The sequence below is a fragment of the Meleagris gallopavo genome, chromosome 29 (assembly GCF_905368555.1).
Source record: "Meleagris gallopavo chromosome 29, MGAL_WU_HG_1.1, whole genome shotgun sequence".
In the NCBI taxonomy this organism is placed as follows: domain Eukaryota; kingdom Metazoa; phylum Chordata; class Aves; order Galliformes; family Phasianidae; genus Meleagris; species Meleagris gallopavo.
Window position 1 is genome coordinate 5,053,028 of NC_139432.1, and position 14,979 is coordinate 5,068,006.

The following is a 14,979-nucleotide window of genomic DNA, read 5'->3' on the forward strand; positions in this document are numbered from 1 at the left end:
GGAACGGCCGTGCGGGAAACCCGCTGAGTTCCGGGCAGCGCTGTGACGTCAGCGCGCGGCCCGCCGCCACCGCCTCTTAAAGGGGCCGTACCCCCGCCCGTTGCTGTCGGAGCGCAGCAGCGACCCCGCACGGAGCGATGGGGTCGGCGCCCGGCCCCCACCCGGCCCGTGACGCAGGGACATCTTCCGTAGATCGGCTGCCCGGACCCCGCCCAGCTCCGCCCTGAGCGCCCCCGGGGATGGGCGCCCGCAGCTGCCCTGTGCCTGGGCACGGCCGCCCTCCGAGCGAAGATTTCCTTCCTTCCTTCTGACCCAAACCCACCCCGTGTTGGTTTAAGGCCATTTCCCCCACCCCGCCACCCCGGCCCGGCGCTCAGCAGGCGTCATGCTGCTCCTTTACAAAAGAGCCTTTATTAGTTGTGCTGCTCACCAGGATGCAGTCATAGAAAACAATCAGAGCTTTGTCCAACGCGCCCGGGGTGGGCACCGCGGTGGGACCGATGCCCGGCGGCTCTGCTGCGCTGTGCGGGGCTGCAGCGCCGCGAGGAGCCCGCGGGGCCGGGGCACGCAGCACAGCGCAGCCACGGGCACAGGGCAGGGCCGCGGGTGGGGAGGGCTGGGTGCGTTAGACAACGAGAGGGAGAACGATCTGAGCGGAAAAGCAAGTTTATATACGTGGTTATGTCAGCAGCGGTCCCGGCCGCGCGGGGAGGAGCGGGGCCAGAAGGAAAGCGGCACGTAGGGCGGTGCTGAGCAGGAGGGATGGGCGCATCCCACCCCCCGCGTCCACCCGCCCCGGTGCCCCCACGGCTCCCAGGAGAAGCTGTGGGGCCGCAGCCTCCTGCCTGCTCCTGCTCCGCTGCCGTGCGGTGGCTGCGCGTGAGAGCAGTGCGGGCTGAGCCGGGCGGTGCCGTGGGGCTGCGCGTGATCCTACAGCGACAGAGCAAAGCCGCGGAAAGTGGGAAATGGGGAGGGAAGCGCAGGACGTGGGCACGAGCCTGAGCCGCGCCGGGACCCCTGAAGAGAGGAGATGCTCAGAAATGCTCAGGATGTGGTGCTGGACCGGTGTCAAGGCTGCTCGCTGACGGCCGGGTGCCTCCCACAGCACCGGCACATCCCCAATTCCTCTGGCAACGCAACTCGGCGGGTGTGGGCTCCTCTGGCACGGACACCCACAGCCACCCTCTGCCTGGCCGGGGCGCACTCACTGCCCACCGATGGTGGCACCACGGAAGGTGGGGAGCAGCGTCCAGCTCTTTGCATTCCCTGCCCAGCCAGAATTCAGGCAGCTGGGATTTAACCCGAGCTGGGGAGCGTGCGCCCACACTGCTCCCGCGGTGGCAGTGCTGGGACGAGGCAGCAGGCGCAGGCTGTGAGGGCTCTGCAGTCCCAGCAGCAGGTTGGTTTTGTGGCAAAGCTGTCCTGGCTCCGCCGCAGTGATCTGGTCCTTGGGAGGAAAGAGTGGAGCAGACCGCCTGCGTGCCGCGAGGCTGCTCAGCTTCACCACTACTCTGCCCGTTGACAGGATGTGCTCCATTCTTCCCTCCCGCACGCTGGGTGCATTGCAGACCCTCTGCTCTTGGGGTGGCAGCTTGGATCCCATGCATCTGCTGTCTGCGGGGACAGGCACTCGGCCTGGCACAGGAACTGGGGCCTTGTGGGCTGGGCGGGCATTCTTGACACCAGGTCTGTGCTCACAGAGGACGCTTGAGCATTTCAGGTGTACGGCTGTCATCTTGGTTTTAGCACTCTCCAGCTGGGCTGGGTCCCCATTGCTCAGAGCCCTTCTCCAGGCCTGGGTTCTGGAAGGCTCTCACGCAGCTGCGGCAGGAATGGTCTCCAAGGGTGATTTGACAGTGTAAGAAAAACAGTCCTGTGTTCCTAACATTTATGTGTGCTAAAACTAAAATATAAAATACACCTTGTCCTAGCAGGCAGGGGATTGGCATCGGCTCTGCAGGGTAGTAAAGATGCTGTGTACACTTCCCCCAGGGCACCGGGGCAAAGAGATCTCAACATGTGAATGATTACGTGTTCAGCCTCCATCTGCAACCCTTCCGTGCTGCTGCCTGCCCTACTCACTGTCGCTCTTGTCCACCAGTACCGCGTCAGACTCCTCTGTGATCTCCAGCAGTGTGTGCATCTCAGGGCTCTCCCCACGCATCAGATCCGAGTTTTCCCCCTCCTCTCCACCCACCTCCACCAGCTCCGTGGCTTTTACTTCCACCTCGCCCTCTCTAATTTTCTTGACATGGAAAGTGAAGGGTGGCACTTTGTAGACGGCTGTCTTGGACCTGGCATAGATGGTATGGTCAGGGGTAAAAGACTTCCTCAGCTTGTCTCGAGAAGTCTTCATCTTCTCTCTCCTTTCATTAGTCACAATCTTGGTGCCAAGCTTGTTCATCCTCTTCTCCAGGTTGTGGCGGGTCTTCTCCAAGTTGTGGCGGGTCTTCTCCAGGTTTTCCTTGGTCTTCAGCTTTGTCTTCTCCATTTTTTCCTTCGAGAATGCCTTCTTAAAGTCATCCACTCTCTTCATGCCGCTCCTTTTGATGCGCTCTGCCCGTGACTCCTCAATAATCTCTTCAATCTCCACCTCTTCATCAGAGGAGAGCTGGATGTGATCCTCCTCTGCGTGGTCCTCACCTGCGGGCACCTCCTCGCCTTCACCTTCCTTCTCCTGCTTTTCACCCTCCTTCAGAGACTTGCTGATGCTCAGTTTGGATGGGAGCTTCACTTCATCCTGCAAGACACAGAGCGGAGCCAGTGAGACACGCACCCAGCTCAGCAGCCCTGCTCAGCACTGAGCAGAAGCACAGCGATGACTCATGGTGAAACAAACCTGGCAGCCTCAGACCTAGGTTTGTCCTCCCCATCAGTGCTCCTAATAATTACACTGTTCTCCCCCACTGCATTTCACGGCTTTGCTGTATTTCAGCTCACGTTTGTGAGCTCTGCACTCTCTGGGCTGGTCCCAAACCTGCCGATGGCTGTGGATGTGCAGAGGAGCAAGCACTGAAATGGGAGATTTTTCCCTTCATCTCCTGCCCCTCTCACAGCTTCATCCCCCCCAGTTCTGTCCTCAACTTTCCTGGGGCCTGCAGGGGAGACCCCCCTCCACGTGGGGTGCTCAGCCCACATCCCACACTATGGGACACAGCACGGACTGGAGGCGATGCCGTGGCCACACACCTACAGTTATGGCTCTGGTGCTTCACTGCTGCTTGTGTCAGCCGGAGGAGGCTGCAACCGTGCTGCAGGAACCCAAACTCGGGGCGCCTGCCACGCAACTCGTTCATGTACTTATGCCTGTTGCAGAGCCCTGGTTGCATGGCTGGGACCCCGTGGGGCAGCTGGGAGAGGACGGGAGCTGTGTGTGCTGTGGGCCCGCAGGTTTGGGCACCCAGCGCTGACAGCTGCACCAGCAGCGCTCAGTTTCCCGAGTGCTGATTTCAGGCGCTGTGCAGGCACTCAGCCCAGCTGTGAGCTGCAAGCTGACCTGCTGCTGCCTCGGCTGCTCACAGGCACCGTGCGCTCCGATCCGCTCGCTGCTGGAGCTCCCTGCCAGGCAGCAGTGGTTTGCTCCCCTGTGCCACGCTCCTTGTCCCTCTGTGCCTTGCTTAGAGCCCTCCCTGACCTCCTCTGGAGTTTCCCACCACCTCCCTACCGCCTCCCGGTGCCCACCCAGCACTGGGCTGCAAGTGGCAGCCTGGCTGGGGACCAGGCTTTCTCAGGTCCTGCAAGGAGAGGATGTGGGGCTGGGACGTCTCCTGGGGCACAGCATGTGGCTGTTTTTGCCATTTCACCGCCGTGGTTTTCTGAGACTGTATCTGAAGGAGGCTGGGACAGATCCTGATGCACACAGAGGAGCTACGCCGCCTTTCCTGAGGACTAAAGGCAAATTCATTCAGCTTCTCCACTGCCCCGGGTCAGCCAAATCTGTGATCTCTGTGGCAGAGGACAGGCATGTGCACAGGAGGGGCACTGGAGCCAAGAGAGGGGCACAGGTCCGGGGTGGGATTGGTTTTCATCTGAGCAGCACATAGCGTGCGTCCCTGCTGCAATGAATCACCACTGCGTTCCCAGGACGGGCTGGAAATAGCCCACCACTGTACAAAGCTGCAGCACACAGCCCCGAAATTTATGCCCAAGTTGTTTTAACCAATGGAGGGAGGAGGGAGAGGCACGGAGTGCTGCAATGAGCACAGCCAGAGAACCAGCAGGAACGAGGCACAGCCCTGCAGTGGGAACACACACAGAGCACAGTGCACTGGGCTGGGGCTTGGAGAAGGCCATGGGAAAGAAGGACCCGCAGGTGCTACTGCCAGCCCTGGGGACAGCAGCTTCAGAAGAAAAGGGCTGGGGTCCAAATACAACGCTGGCTGTAGCTGCTGCATCAAACTGCCTGCAGGCTAATGAGCAGCGCAGATGTCAAGAGCCAGGACATCCCAGTGTCACACAGCTGCTGGGGACAGGGCCTGAAGAGGCACGCTGGCCCCACGTATGTTTCTGTGCAGGTTTTCTTGGGAGGCTGGGGACCTTCTGATGTCTCCTGCGATGCTGGGAAGGATTGCATGTTTGCCCACCTGTGCACCATTGCTGCTGTGACACGATGTGACAGATAGCTTTGGTGGTTTTCTCATTCCTCCCCAGCACAGGACAGCATTGCTCCTTGAACAAGCAGAATTTCCGGAACTCAGAGGGAATTTGAAGAAAATGGTGTAAACAATGGAAATTCACTTCCACAGAACACCTGGCTGAGCGAAATCACCGCAATGCAGCTCTGCCAGACCGAGGGTCCCATTCCTGGGTGTTGTCAAACAGAAAGCTGCAAGGGCCAGGGCTCTGCCTCCTCCAAATCGCCACTCGGGCCTCAGATAAATTCTGGAGGGTGAAGCAGCCCACACATGTTTTCTCCATTTGACATCCCCTTCAGGAGAGAACAATGTTCAGCTCTCAGGAGGGCTGGGAAAGCCCAGAGCCAACGTTCCCCATGAGGACAGCAGGACCACATTCTGCACAACACCTGCAGGAGTAATCCCCGAGACCTGTGGAGACCCTGCCCTGCCAGGAACATTGGGAACTGCGGCACTTCCTTCCCCCACCTCAACACAATGAGACAGAACAAAAGCATCCCCGCTCCCCTGGCACCAGCGCTGGAAATGACCACATCCTGCAAACCTCGATCCTAATCCTGGTTAACTCCCAAGCGTGTGTGTACAGAAAGAAAAGCCAGCACAAAAACTCCCTATCCGTCCAGAGGCAACTGCCTTCCCTCTCGTTACAACTGCGCTTTCCAACGCAGCGGGCTGGGCTGCACCAGCAGCACTCCCCAGTGACATTCACAGCGTCTGCGATGCCCTCACCAGCATGGAGGCATCCTCCCACCAGGTCCTGGGAGCAGCACTTGCCGTTGCACCCAAATTCCCCCAAACCACTCTCGTTCTCAGGCTGCCAGCCCTCACCCCCAGCCCAGAGGCTCCCCGACTCTTCCTCCATCTGTAGATCTGTAGATAACCATCTGGAGAACAGCCGGTGTGCTTCCAGCAGTGTTTGGTTTGGATCACTTTCCTGACTTAAGGCCCATATGCACCAGGCAGCACTCCTGCTGACACAGCAGGCTCCAGCTGAGTGCAGGACAGCCCTGAGACGAGCGAACGGCTCTGAGCACCGCCAGGCGCTGCCGCGGGGCTCCTACAGCGCAGGCAGGCAGAGCAGAGCAGGTCTCCCACAAGGACAGTGGGGCCCCACCAGAACAGTCCCGAACTGCCCCCGCTTTGCAGGCGGCTGCTGTGCAAATCCCTGCTGAGGGCACAGCTCTGCGCTGCGCACTTTGCTCCGCTCGTGACTTGCCCAGATGAGGCACATTTTTAACGGCAGGCATTCTAAACACTCTATTTTTACTGGGAAAACACTGACCCTTAGAGTGGGAGAGTCCGAAATCCTGGCTCTTGGCATCCCCCACACTGGGGTGTTCAAACACTCCCTCCCATCAGCAGATGCAAACCAGCTCTGTTCCCCGTGCCTGAATCCAGCTGGCACAAAGACAAGATTTCTCAGATTTTTATCTCAACAGAAGAAAAATCCTCTTTGCTCTGTACACGGTGCAGATCCGCCCAGCACGGGCAAGTGGCGGCCACGTGCTGAGCCAGGCCATCAGCCTCGTCCAAGCTGAGTGCACAGAAAGGTTCAGCTCCAGCCCCTGCCGATGGCCCCGTGTTTCTCTTGCCCCACACGGGGTGCCACCCCACCCACCCGCAGGCCTCAAGAGGAGCTGTGCTGTCTCTGTGGCACGGTGTCAGCTGTGCGGGGCTGGGGAGCAGCACTTGGGGGCATTCCCTGCTCAGAGCTGATGGGGGCCCGCAGAGGCACCCAGGGGCTGAACTGCCCTATGCTCCTCCTGCTGCAGCAACACAAAGCTGCTCCATCTGGGGCAGAGCAGTGCCTGCCTTGCTGCACTAAGGGGGCTTTTATCTGTGCTTCCAAGCTGAGTTCCCTTGCAGTGAGTCACCCCGCCTGCCCCTTTATGGCCGTGCACACATTGCTTGTTGCTACAACACCAGTAAATACTTCCCTTGTCGCGGACATGGCCAATGAGGCACAGAGCCAAGCTGCGTTCCCAGCCCAGCACAGCTCTGCAGGGATTGCAGAACCGCCAGCAGATAAGAGGAACACTCCCAAAACTTGAGAGGGGCTCCTAGGCTGCTGTTGAACAGGGGATCTCATTATCAGCACACAAAACAGAGTCCCGGGACTCTCACGACTCCGATCTCCAGTTTGAAGGTTTAATGGAGCTTTTTTCACACGTGCATGCAACTCACACCTGCAATTCATTCTGTTCTGTTATTTTTACACAACTGTAACAGCACAAACAGTTGAGTTTGGTTGACATGCAGCCATACCATGCACAACATGAGCACTCACATCCCCAGCTTCTCCTCTGACCAAAAAGGGCCGATGCTGGCCAGGCCCAAGCTCAGTGTGTGTCTGTGCCATGCCACCCCCTCTGCCTGCCCAGGGCTCTCTACAGCCGAGGAATTGGGGCAGGAATGCCGAGCACCCTGGCAGCAGGCAGCTTGCCAGGGCAGAGCAAAGCCCTGGAGCAGGAGCAGTTCTGTGCTCCCACGGCCACAGCACCATCCGGCCTGCAGGTCTTCAGGGATGCTGCGCGGCGCTGACCCTGAGTCCGTGTCCACGGAAGGAGGATTCAGCTGTGCCAGTGTAGCTGCAATGTTCCTGATAAGCACCCGCAGCCCGAGAGCCCAGGGAGGTATGGATGCCTCCGAAGAGAAAAGCTCTGCTTTGTGTTTCAGCATCTTTGCCTTCGGAGATTATAATTCCTGTATGGCTGTACCACAAATGATAACTGCTTAAAAAAATTTGTATCTTCTCACTGTCCTTGAAAAGGAAAATTCTTCACTGGCAGCTTCCCCTGATCCCCACATTCCCAGGCTGAGTTCACCTTTGCCTGGCTCCTTCTGGGCCCTTCCACTGGAAAAAAAAGCCATAAAGCACAGTGTTTCCAACAGAGCAGCTCTGCACACACGGTGCGAGTCCATCTGTGGGCACCCAGAGCCTCAGACATTATCTCCAGCACTGTGCTGATACCTGCAGCCTTTATGGCTTGAGAAAAGGGGCAGACAAAGCCAGGAAGGTCATTGCAGTCTGAAGTCTGCAGCAGAAGCACAGCTCCCAGCGAGCAGAGCCCTGCACTGAACAGAGACAGGGGCTGCTATGTCCTCACGAGGCAGGTTTAGTTTTATATCACGCAGCTTGTGCTATTTAAAACAGTAACTCCAAATCATTTCACATACGCCTATAAACTCAACTTTACAGCAAGTCTGAGGAGGTAGGTGCTATAAGGTCCGTATTTCAGAGGGAGAAACTGAGGCTCAGGATACTGCAGGGCTTGCCCAGTCGCAGTGTGACTCTCACTGAGCCATCTGCACTGCTTGCAGCCCTTCGTGCGAACCAAAGAGCAGGGCCTCCCTCCCTGCTCACAGAGGCAGCATAAGACAAGTCCTGTAAGGCCTGCAAGAGAATTACAGCTCCTCACCATCCATTACAACCCTGGCAGCAAGCAGCAAGCAGTTAGTCAACAAGCAGAGGCATTTCTGCCAGCTGGAAGCACCAGCCCCGCAGGGCTAAATGCTCATAGCACCGCAAACAGGCGGAGAACACAAAGGCACTACAAGCAGCAGCTCTCAGAGCTTCAGAAGAGGTTCAAAACAATCTTCGGGGACACCCCTCCTGGGGCCTACGGCTGCTGCCTCCTCTCATGTCTTCTGCTGATTTGGGCCACGGCACTTTGGGCAGCGCGGGCGCTGGGAGCTGCTGCTGGCGACGGCTCAGAGCTCTGCCGAGGACTCAAAGGGCACTCTCTGCTTCTTCTCAGGCTAGGTGAGGAAAATGGCATTTCAATGGCCGGCAGAATGAAGCGTAAAGAAAAAGCTTACCTATTCCCCACTGGCCAATCTGACCAGGAATGACGACAAGCATCATCCAGATTAGTGGAAGAACAAGCAGAAAGAACAGGCACGGTGGTGTGATTTAGCAAAGGGAGAAGCTGGGTAGCAAATTTTGACAGCAAAGGCGATCTGCAAAGATTTATGGGAAGGAAGAGTATCTTCCTATTCCCAGCACACCCTGGGAGGTGCACGATCCCTGCTGTGATTCCTGCTGGATGCTGCAGACTCTCCATACCGCAGTTCACAGAGTGATTTGACATCGGTTATGCTGGACCTGTTTTATTCTCATGAAGACGAAAGCAGAATTTTCTTCTACGTGTAACAGTATGGAAAGAGAAAGATTTTAAGTCTATGTTTGCTAACAGATACACGAGCTGGAAAGATGGAAAAAGCTGGGTATGATTCCAGAACTGCATCCATTCAGCTCTGTCAAAGCAGCGACAATACCCTGAACCAGCAGCTCAGACACCCACAGCAGCACCCCGGCAAACACCTCACCCAACATCAAAGCTTCTTTCTTTTGCTAAATGTATCCCAGGACACTGGGTGGTTACTCAGAAGCCCTAGGAGCAGCTGACATACAGAACGAACCCTTTCACGTTCACAGCCTTGGGTTTGACTCTCCTTTTCTAAAGGTTGGACAGATCTTTTTTCCAGCAGTGTCAGGAGAGGTGCAGAAAGCGAAGCTTCGACTCCTTGGCACAGTCAGAAGTCACCAGAAGGCTGCTGCAGAAACAAAGGAAAAGACCTAAAACACGAAGGGGAAAAAGCCAAGTGCTGAAGGGATGAACTGGTTCTTCTCAAGCAGTACCTCCCTGACCGCAGAAGTCATTTTATCCTCTGAAATTCTGTGTCCTGTACAACCTTTTTGGCATCGTTTTCTAGCAAGCACGTCAAGTTACATTATCTCCTGGAAACTATCTCTTACAAGGCCAAATATTCTTCATTAGCCGCTGAAAGTGAGCAGCTTGGTACAGTCACTGCAGTTCAAAGCCGATGGTGAAGAACAGTGCAGGACGTCCCAGCTGAGAAGGAGGCTGTTTGGAAAAATGCTTTTGCCTAACAGTGAGTCAGACGAAAGGCAGGGCTGTAGGAGACAGCCAAAGAAATAGAAAAGTCTTTTTTTTCTTTCTTTTTTCTTTTTTTTTCCGCTGACAGAAGGAAAGGGGTTTGATCCCATCGTCAGCCTGTTTGCACAAGAGCTCCTCCCCGATAAACCTGTCCCAGCTGATGAACAGCTGCACAGCTATTTCTGAACAGCAAACCAGTGAAGGTGGGGTTTGCATTACAGATGACATGCAGACACATCAGTGCTGATACTGACTTTTGCATCCTCAAGTAAAAGGTACTGACTAAACGTCCTGGGACTTTTTATTCTAAATATTTTATTTTCCCTCACTGACACTGAGCATCTTTGTCTCTGGTCCCTGTCTTATCTTGCAGCTGGACAGCGCTGCAGAAGATCTTGCAGGGCCACACTTTCCCAAACAGGACAAACGAGGGCTGAGCCTGCTGCCTCACAGCACTGTGCTTGGGCACCACAGTACAGCAGAGAGTGGAAATTGGCCCTTTGCTCTAAGAGAATTTATTGCTGCACAGCTCAGTGGATTTCAGCAAACATTGGCTGCTTATAAATAATATCTGAGCAATGAAATATTAAAGCAGTTGATTCCGAGCTGCAACAGAGAAAGCCGTGCTCCAGAACTGCCTTTTGGTAGAAAGAGTGATAATCTGCACCGAGCAAAGTCCTGGAAATGAGCTGTTAACATTCAGGAACTCTTTAGATGCACAGTAGAGGCACAGTCTCCCACGAATTATTATTTTGAGATTCATATAATTCAGCAATATGCAGAAAATAGAAAGGAATCTTTGCACATCGAGAAGTCAGCGTGGTGCCCCTCACCATGGAGGGAGAACAGAGTCCGGACTCAGAGCTGCAGCCCAAAGGAAATGACTCCAACCACGTTTCCCTCCTTCCCATAGGACGGCACTTTCCCACCGCGCCAAGAGCAGCAGAACAGAGGTGAAGATGCCACAGCGCCTTTTCTCTGCACCTGCAGCACTGTGCACATGGAGCTGCTGGAGGGCACAGGGATGCTCAGGGCCTTTCATTCTGGCTTCCGCCTCCGCCACCGCAGTGCGTGGGTTTGAAATGTGTCCCTCCTGCCCAGGATCTTGCTGCTCCCATCCGTATAAGGCCTACTGGAGGCACAAAAGCCAAACTGTGCTATTTATACCGCTGCTAGCAGCCCTACCATTGTACAGACCATCAGCGTTTTCTGCCCTGGCCCTTCCCAGAGCAACTCCATTTCATGCAGGGCTCTGGGCAGAGCGCAGTGCAAAGCGCAGTGAAGGAGTTTCTGGGCCCACAAAGCCCTCACAAACATCTTTCTCTGATAATGAAGCTGCCCATCGTGAGGCAGACTGCCTCTAAAGCTTGGCTCTCACGTAAGTCCCCAAACAAGGGACCGGCACGTTTGAGAAACACTCGATATGTCTGCTGAGTGCTGCGAGCCCTGCGGCGTCTGGCTGTAGGAAAAACAGCCCACTGGCATTTGAAGGAATAAATTTAATCGTCAAAAAAGAGTTTGGAGGAATATCCGTGCTTACATAACACTGACACGTGCTGCTCGTCAGATGAATGGGGCACACTGTCTGCTTCGAGAGCGGCCGTTACCTAACCATGAGCTGTAGTAACCGCCCCATTTTCCTATCTGTAAACAGGAGCTCCGGGATGAAGTCACCTCACTTTGCTGCATTAGCAGCCACTCAACTCAGTTTGATGTGGTGTGCCGATTTCTCAGTAAGATGGGAGCCCAGGGCAGAAGGCAGAGAGGCAGCACTGAGGAGCTCTGTATGCGCTTCCAGTGCGGCACACAGTGCGTCCCCACTCATTCTGAAACCAAGCAGACAGAAGTGCTTCGGGCTCACCCAGCAGCTCAAGCTGAATAGCATTTCATTTTCTCTTCCTCCTGACCGCTCCTCCAGCGCAGTATGACACGTGTGTGCAGTTCGGCCTCTTCTCTCAAGGTGCCCATTTGCACCTGAACCAGTCCCTTCCAGAACTGCTGGAGACGCAGCGTTAATTGCTGAGAGAATAACAGGATCTGTAATCTGCAAACGCTGGTTTGTCCTTACTGCCTTTTAACTCTTCATAACGCAGAATCGTGCAAAATTAAATCTGCGCAGAACGGTTTTCTGTTCAGCCATCTTGCTTAAAAATAGCCATCGCTGTTTCATGTAATGTTCTGTGTCTCTTAAGATGAGTTTCTCTCTTGTTACCCAAAAGAAAACACTGGTAAATCTTTGCCTTTTTATCCATAACCACTGGAAATGCAGTTATGCAGGAAAGTTCATCACAGCTTTCCAAAGGCAGCTTTCCCTGAGCAGTCATAATCTCATCCACCGTGAGAGAATTAATTAAATCAACATGAGAGAAGCTCGCTTAGACCCTGATGGGTGCTGGGCCTGAAGAAGTGAACCACCAGTCAGATGGGAGTTACTTTGTAATGTGGCTGCTTGTTTTTACGCTAAGACACAGTTTGGAAAAAACAGCGTCATTTCCACATGTAAACTCCCACAGTGTGGTCCATCACTGAGTTTTGGCTTCATGGACTGTTAATGCATTGCAAAACTGTGATGATTATTAAGACTGAGACACAGGGGGATATTAGTAAATGCAGGGAGGATCAGCGGGTGCATCCAACAAGCAGCACTGTTTGGGAGAAGTAAAGCAGCAGGACGTCATCCCCATCTGTAAACACCTCTGCTGTGCACACAACAACATCACTTCTGTCTGTATGGAGTTAAATCATCCAATGCATTGGCATTATCTGTTTTGCATAATCCCAGCAGCAAATCCTCGTCGTTGATGGGCCCATTATTACCAGCAGTGATAAAATACAGCAATGAATTCATCGAGACAGAAAATTGTATCCTGATGCTCTTATCTGCTGTGCAATTCCCAGAGTCAGACTGGCAGAACTTTCTGAAGAACACCATCTTTGTCATCACAGCCAAATGCAAACTCGGTGAACACTTTTCCTCTCGGGAAAAACGAGGCCAAACAAGATCTCCCAACCCAGAAGCAGAACTTCCAAAATCCCCCCAAATGTTTGACTTCCACAGAATATGTTTCCACCAGAAAAGGAGATTCTGACACGCAGCAATTTTTTCTTACACCGACCCCTCCTGCCCGGGTTTCTGTACGGTTAAAATTACATGATGAACTTTTCATGGAGTTCAATCTACAGATTAATGCATCTATTAAACCCATTTTCTATAGGAAAAATATTAACTCCTGTAGCTCTGACAGACTGCAGACTGATAAAGTTTAGAGATGTTTTCTGCTGAGTAAAACTGTGTTTCCATCATTGCCTGCAGGGAGGGGTGGTTACGCTGCTGCTTTGAGGGCACTCCTTGTGCTCCAAGGCTTGCCAGCATGGATCTGATGGCATGGATCCATCTTTGCACAGGGGTGCTACAGCTGCTACTTACGCACGTTAATCTTAACACGCTCATTTCTTTCTACTTTCACACGTCAAAAGCCCATAACGGATTTTGTTTTCCAGTTGAGTTGTCCCAGCCTCATTGTGTCAGTGTTAGTTTTGCCCCTCATGCCCTTCAGAAGCAAAATTGTTTTTTTTTTTAATTCAAAGAAAAATTTTACTCCATATTCATTTTGAGCAGCAATAACCAGAAAGGAGCAGCCCTGAAAACGACAAGCTGCAAATATTTTGGATGCTTCCCATGGACTCAGCAGTTTGCCAACTTCCTACCTATTTCCATAACCCACACGGAATGTTTTGTAGAGCAATTTCCTTTGCTCTTCTCATTTTGCACCGTTTGTTGCCTCTGCAGTACCTCCAGGTTCCATTTTACATTTCTGTGGGTAGGTCTGTCCTCCTCAAAAAGCCTTACATAAAGAGCGTGCAATAAATGGAGATATAAAACTGGTCAGATTGCCTGCAGGGTCTGAGTATGCTCAAGTATTTCAGTCTTTCATGCACGACAAAAGTACAAATGCTTATGCTCTGAATCAGAGTTGCAGAGTACTTGCCAGATTCCTGAGCTCATTATCATCAGCTCTCCCTTCAGACACTGTAGTAAGAATTGTTTCCCATTTTATTCTGGTTTTCTTCTCTCTGTGGTCAGCAGTGGACATTTCTCTATTTGTCCCTGACACTCTTATCAGCCTCGAGGCTCCTACCTGAATCATTTTCACTCACTTTTTTTCCATGGCCCAATACAAGAGTGTGCTCTGATAAAGAGGACTCACTCCGGACAGGAAAAGAGAGATAAATATATTCCTTTTTCTTCTCTTCCTTAAGGTTAAAGGAAAAATCCACCCCTTGACACAAGCTATGAACACCAAGCAAACCAAAGCTGTTACTGTAATCAGACAATTAGGAGACTCAGGATGTGCGGCTCACGGTAAAAAGAATGTGGAAATACATACAGGCACAAAGGCAAAGGCAGAGCCAAGGATTTTTGAGCTTGAAGACCTGTTCGGTGTTTCCCCTACTGTGTGTCTGTGCCTCCAGTGAGATTAACCCGATGCTCACTGCGCCCTGTCGTAAGATGCGTGTCGCAACCAGGAAACATCACTGCTCTCTGACTACAGAAGAAGTCAGCAGGTGGATTTTTACCGTGCCCCCAGAACACAGAGCACTTCGGGTCCTTCCCAATAATCGCTTTGGGGCATTCCCACTACCTTCATTAAAACTCCTGTTGAAAAAGTAGCAACTCTACCTTAGAACGCACAGACGACATTAAAACATGAATGAGAGCTACTCCAGACCCACGTTCACGTGGAACAGCGGCCAGGCAGGGAGCTTGGGTGAGGAATGGACCAGTAGGAATGAAAACACCCACCAACGACGCGTGGCTCCTTACCTGGTAGATCATGACTTTGAAATTTCTGCGTTTCAGAAGCTCCGCTTCGTTGGCCTCCAGCTTCTTTATCTGCCCAGCCTGCTTCTCCAGGTTCTGCCGGACGCTCTTCACGTTGACGCTCACCTTGCGCACTTTTTCCAGCATTTTGTTCACGGTGTTGCTGGTGGTGGTGTGAGCTTTTGTCAGCTTGGTTAACTCTCCCTGGATGCTGACCACTGCACTATCCATCTCTTGCTGTCTTTCCTCCAGCTGTGTTTGGGTCAGCTGAATCTGATCTACTGCTCCGATGATCTTGTCCAGAAGGGTCAGCACCATCACACCGTTGATCTGGTCTGACTTGATGGGTTCTTCGGGCGTTTGCTCCTCGGAGGCCTCAGAAGCAGTTGGTGGTTCGATAATTTGCAAAGTAGTATCCTCCATGATCGCTGGGGAGTCCTGGCTAGGAGAGCCCAGAGAAACTGCCACTGCAGGGAGAGCAGGGAAAGCTGAACCCGAGCCTCAGCTAAACTCTGCGCTGGGAGACACGCCAGAAATGGAGAGTGCAGTGCGTGGATGTCTGTGCTGAAATTCAAATGGCACAGCCCTGCAAAGCTGTCCAGTGAAACTGCCCTGCAAAATT

General features: G+C 53.4%; 1 protein-coding gene and 1 long non-coding RNA gene across 2 annotated transcripts; both read right to left on the bottom strand.

Moving 5' to 3' along the window:
• Nucleotides 1-395: 395 nt before the first annotated feature.
• On the bottom strand, nt 396-14,979 carry CAVIN1 (caveolae associated protein 1). Its single transcript, XM_003213137.5, has 2 exons — nt 14,361-14,979; nt 396-2,740 (listed from the first exon to the last, which is right to left on the bottom strand). Exons 1-2 carry the CDS (start codon nt 14,778-14,780, stop codon nt 2,075-2,077), a joined length of 1,086 nt encoding a protein of 361 aa, XP_003213185.1. The 5' UTR covers nt 14,781-14,979; the 3' UTR covers nt 396-2,074.
• Nucleotides 6,366-14,354, bottom strand: LOC146542605 (uncharacterized). Its single transcript, XR_014880039.1, has 2 exons — nt 9,057-14,354; nt 6,366-8,393 (listed from the first exon to the last, which is right to left on the bottom strand). It is a non-coding gene; the product is annotated as an uncharacterized LOC146542605 (long non-coding RNA).

Coding starts and splice junctions, on each gene's coding strand:
- CAVIN1 (XM_003213137.5), bottom strand. CDS start 14,780: ATGGAGGATACTACTTTGCAAATTATCGAACCACCAACTGCTTCTGAG. Junction 2,741..14,360: donor TCAAAGTCATGATCTACCAG/GTAAGGAGCCAC, acceptor TGTGTCTTGCAG/GATGAAGTGAAGCTCCCATC.